Raw genomic sequence first — 5,061 nt, 5'->3', positions numbered from 1 at the left:
TAATAACAATGTAGAGAATTGGTCTAGCTACAACCCTCCAGTGGAATTAAAGCGACTCGCCAAGGCCAGTTTGATAGAAAGGGAACCCTTGTGGAGAGACAGGATCCCCATCTTTCGGTGGAAGAACCTCTTGATCTTACGCCCTATGTTCTTGGTAAAGTGAGCTATGTCATAGCCTATTGCTACCCGATCTACAAGTCGGTCTACTTCTGGCTCTTGCCTTGATTGGAACGGCTTTCGAGTAAGAAAGGGCCTTTACTTTCCCCCTGAGGGTAGGAAAATCATGATCGGGATAGCGGACGTAAAGCTATTGAACTTAGGTATGCTCTTTCCTTTTGTCGAAGTGGAATCGTAGAACACAATGTGATACGATGAGATAGAAAATGCAATAGAAATAGAAATAAGGATAGCAAACGGGTTACCTACTCTACTCCTAAGGGTCAAAGCAAGCCCTTTAATTCCATTCTTTATTCTTACATTAAAGAATGAATCAAATTTCCCCAAGTAGGATTCGAACCTACGACCAATCAGTTAACAGCCGATCGCTCTACCGAACTGAGCTATTGAGGACGAACGAATTGCTTAATAAGCTGAACACCCACATAATCTCGATTTGACACAGCAACACTTTCCATAACAACAGGGATTAAAAAACAGGTGATCAGGACTCGGATCCTGGGTATCTGTCTGACGTGTGATAAGGCGGGGACAGGATTCGAACCTGCAGTCTTCAGGTCATGAGCCTGATGAGTTGACCAATTCCTCTACCCCGCTTCTTCCCCTGATCTTTCTTTCCCTCTTCATTGAGTGACTCGAAAGAACTAATTAAATAGGGGTTTTCGATCTGCTTTCTATACTAAAATTCGAGAAATCATTTTTTGATTCAGGTTGATTCGGGCAGTTCAGTATTGAATTATCCATCCTTTCGAGTACTAAAATGCAAGAAATCTCGTCGTTGCTACTACTTCCCGAATTCCAGTTGGCAAATACAATTATAGTTTGGAAGATCGCCTGAAGGTGTTAACTCTGAACCTGAAGAAACAGAGCAGGCAAGTTCAGAAGCAGAGAAGAGTCAGAAAAGCGGGGCAATAGCAATCATTGAAGCGGGGTAGAATGCATAAAATGCAATACGTTCCCCACGAGAGGCGAGGCACCTTAGGTGCAGACTCGCGACCGTGCTCCCAATCTGGATCTGGATATGAGATTGAATAAAGTTATGATATCGGATCGGAGTACCAATGCATCCGTACTGACTGGCAATAGTTGAGCCGCATAAAGCAAGCAGTTCGAGACTCAATATGCCCACCTTTTTGGTGTATCCGTAGCTTTCAAATACTTAGGTATCCCAATTCACCACAGGAAGCTCCTAAATAAGGAATCGTGTAGAAGACTGATTTTAAGCTAGAATGGGTCTTTCAACTGGTGCTTGATACGTGTTACTACGACGACCAAGAATCTTCACAGAGTGGAAGTAGCAATAAGTTTGAAGCTCGTTGGCTTTGTGCAGAAGCAGTGGAATGGAAAGCAATAAATTGTTTAAGAAGAAGTAAATAGTTTAGCTTGAAACCAAAGTCCAGAGTTCTTCCTTCATGCTTGCTTCCCAGTCGATGGCCCTACTTTCACCTTCCTCATCGATTTAGTGAACGATTGATGTACAGCAGGAAGAACCGCAGACGATACATCACCTTAAAAGCTACCTATACGTCCGTTTTTATATCCAAACAGAAGACTCTATAGATGACCCGGAAGACAGACACGAGCAAACATCTCTGCGCAGAAAGCAACCGGGTTCAAACAGAGATTGACTATCTCCTTTTCTTGCTCGATCCTCTGGAAATCGTTTGGAAGGTAGATTTTGCGAATAACAAGTGTGATACTGACGACGTGCTCCTAAGGCGACTGCTTAGTCGACAAACCAACACTTATACGAATCGCTAGAGCTCTCGGGTGGGATCAACTAGCTTACCCAGGCACTGTTTGCTTCAGACATGGCTACAAGGAAAGCAGCAGTATCTTAGGACACACGGGTAAGCAGATCTTAGACTTAGTACACACAACGCCAACAAGAATTCGGCCCTCCATACATATCGACACACCCGGGGGCTCTGTTTTAAGTGCAGTGAGAAATGGGGCCATGAACAACAAGATCCAGCTTTTAAATATGACACGGGGTAGTGGGACCAGATGTATCTCATGTCCATAGTAGGGCGAGTCCAACACGCGCTCAAGTCTCCCACATAATCTCATACCTGAAGAGACGTTCATCTCCCTGGCGTGGCCGTCGTCGATCACCCCCGTAAAGCTGGAGCAAGATAGGGCCGGGGTGGGGCACAAGCAAGCGTTTTCAGGTTCCAGCCCATCCTCCCCACGTTTCCCCTCCAGCTCCTTCATGACCTCCTTGTCTTTATCGAGAGCGAGAGGAGCAGCTTCAGTACGACGGGGATTCAGTAGCGCTACCTTGCCTTCCATTGAGACCCCCAAAATCCCGATTTCAAAGAAAGTATCTCTCGAGTTGCTTCGGTGCCTCTCTTGCTCTGGTTTCATCAGCTCATTACCTTTAAGCTAGAGTCTGCCATGGCGAGGTCTTATTCTTCAACATAATCCAGCGGTCCAGGTGCGTGCGAAAGCGGAAACTCTTCCGGATCTTGTTTATTTGTATTTGCTCATTTCTGATTATGCTTTATTTGTAGATAGCCTTGATGATAGGCTTCGACCTCGACTTCTCCGTTTCTAAGATCCAATGGTGGAATCATTACTCCAAGGCAGGCAAAATTGACCATTTCTAAGTAAGTTCAGCTAGCGTCACCCCGAAGGGAGAAATAGATCTTCTTGTCCGGATGCAGGAAAATAAAGCCATAAGAGATCTAGCAATGACTATGGTCCATAAATCATTTCCTTGGTGGCATTTCCCAAACTTGATTTCCTTTTTATGCACCTAATACCTAATCGATAACGAAGCTGAATGGCTTTTTTCGGTCCAATTCCATCCATTTTTGTTGAGGCAATTCTGACTTGTTCATCGGGAAGTGATCTAGCTCCTGAGATATATGACATTCTTTATCCTTATCTTTTCCTGGTCTTCTCGGCTGGAATCTACAATCTACACCTCTCCAAACACAATATCTTGAGTACCCGGAGAAGTTCTCTTTGTCTTCGAGCTTTTATTCCTCAATCCACTTATTCGTTCCCTTCTTTCATATACCTCCCCACCAATAGATAGAGACAAATGGGAATAACCGAACCACGTCTACAAAATGCCAGTACCATGCAGCTGCTTCAAAGCCAACGTGATGCTTCTTGGTCAGATGACCAAGATATTGGCGAATACCACATACGATCAAGAAAAGAGTACCTATAATCACATGAAAACCATGAAAGCCAGTTGCTAAGAAAAAGGTAGAACCATAAATACTATCCGAAATAGTGGAGGGTGCTTGGTAATATTCCATTCCTTGAAAGCCAGTGGATACTAGAGCCAGTGAAACGGTTGCTACTAAAGCGTAAACTGCTCGTTTTTCCTTCCCCGCGAGTATAGCATGATGAGCCCAAGTTACGGCAGCTCCGGATGAAGGGAGAATAGGGGTATTAAGAAGAGGGATTTCCCAAGGATCTAAAACCCCAATCCCTTTTGGGGGCCAAATACCTCCGATCTCTACCGTAGGTGCCAAAGAAGAATGAGAAGAAGCCCAAAAAAAAGCAAAAAGGAACATAACCTCCGAGACTATGAAGAGAATAGAACCATATCGAGGTCCTAATTGTACAGCTTTTGTATGATGCCCTTCCAACGTGGATTCACGTAGAACATCCCGCCACCATACGAACATGGTATAAAGGAGAAATATTAGGCCCAAACTGAGAAGTGTTGCACCCCCTTGAAATGAGTGCATGTACATCACACCTCCTACGGTGGTTGCCAAAGCTCCGAGTGAACCCGAAATAGGCCATGGACTTGGATCTACCAAATGATAAGAATGCCTCTGAGATTCAATCATAAACCACTTTGCCCCGGTTGTATGTAAACCCCCCTTCACCCCCATCCCCTAAAGTGGTAAAGAAGGAGGCTCTTTTTTGTCTCATTAGGACAAACAAATAGGAAGGGATAGTTCTTTCATTGCATTGATAGAAGTGAGACTATCAAAAGATCTCTCTATTATTTAGAGAAAAGAGTTGGCGTGGGTTCTACCAACGAAACGAAGAAGTTTTGGATTGGTTTTTATCATTCGGAACCCTCTCCGTATTAGTAAGAAAAACACACCCAGACTCTTACTTCAATGGTGGGAACAACCTCAGCGGCGTGAACATGAACAATCATTCTATGCAAAATTTCATGTTAGGAAGAATAAGAAGAATCTCATTCATGTGTTCATGCTAACAGAAGAGCGGATCCAATACACATAAGACTTTTTGTCAGGAAATTCCTAATGTAAATGATGAATTTGGGATGTCATGCCCCACAAGTTAGTTGCCCAAGCGCTCCCTAGGAGGGCAGTCTACCACAAGATAGAGTTTGAGCCTGGAGCCAAAGCCCCAACCCCTCCATTTTAGGTTTTTATCTGGAAAGAATTTCAGGAAGTCATATCGGCCAGATAAGCCTCTGACGGCTCCATATTGATTTTCCCCTGTTTTCTTTCAGAAGAAGCGGGAGCCATTTTGCATTGAAACTCGGTATCAGCAGAGTCATCTCCTGAGAAAGACTTCTTTCTTATTTATAACAAGATTTCAGAGAACATAGTGAAGCCCTCAAAGCGCTAACAAAGTCGTAAGTAGAGAAGTTTTCCAAAAAGATACCTCGTTTTTCCATTAAGTGTGCGTTGTCTGATGAAGAATAACGGGGGAGCCAACTCAATAACCTAGCGGAGGAACTGTCCGGACTTGAAACAGCGGATGCAACCCTTGCATTTCGTTCTTTTGTTCTTTACTCTATTTTCGCTTTGGCACTCACTTCCTTTGGAATAAGGGCATTTTTCTTCTCTACTCGTTCCGTTGACCATCAAACAGTTTCTTAATTATGTTATGTCAAATGATGGGAAAAAGGAAGGAGTAATCAAAAAAGACTAGAAC

General features: G+C 43.7%; 1 protein-coding gene and 2 non-coding genes across 3 annotated transcripts; all 3 read right to left on the bottom strand.

Moving 5' to 3' along the window:
- Positions 1-496: 496 nt before the first annotated feature.
- On the bottom strand, positions 497-570 carry TRNAN-GUU. Its single transcript has one exon. It is a non-coding gene; the product is annotated as a tRNA-Asn (tRNA).
- A 130-nt stretch (positions 571-700) lies between these two features.
- Positions 701-774, bottom strand: TRNAM-CAU. Its single transcript has one exon. It is a non-coding gene; the product is annotated as a tRNA-Met (tRNA).
- A 2,362-nt stretch (positions 775-3,136) lies between these two features.
- LOC125524444 (cytochrome c oxidase subunit 3) lies at positions 3,137-4,615 on the bottom strand. Its single transcript, XM_048689498.1, has one exon. The coding sequence runs from the start codon at positions 4,035-4,037 to the stop codon at positions 3,195-3,197; it is 843 nt and encodes a 280-aa protein (XP_048545455.1). The 5' UTR covers positions 4,038-4,615; the 3' UTR covers positions 3,137-3,194.
- Between the last annotated feature and the right edge of the window lie 446 nt (positions 4,616-5,061).

The sequence above is a fragment of the Triticum urartu genome, chromosome 7 (genome assembly GCF_003073215.2).
Source record: "Triticum urartu cultivar G1812 chromosome 7, Tu2.1, whole genome shotgun sequence".
In the NCBI taxonomy this organism is placed as follows: domain Eukaryota; kingdom Viridiplantae; phylum Streptophyta; class Magnoliopsida; order Poales; family Poaceae; genus Triticum; species Triticum urartu.
This window is presented reverse-complemented; position numbering and strand designations above follow the sequence as displayed.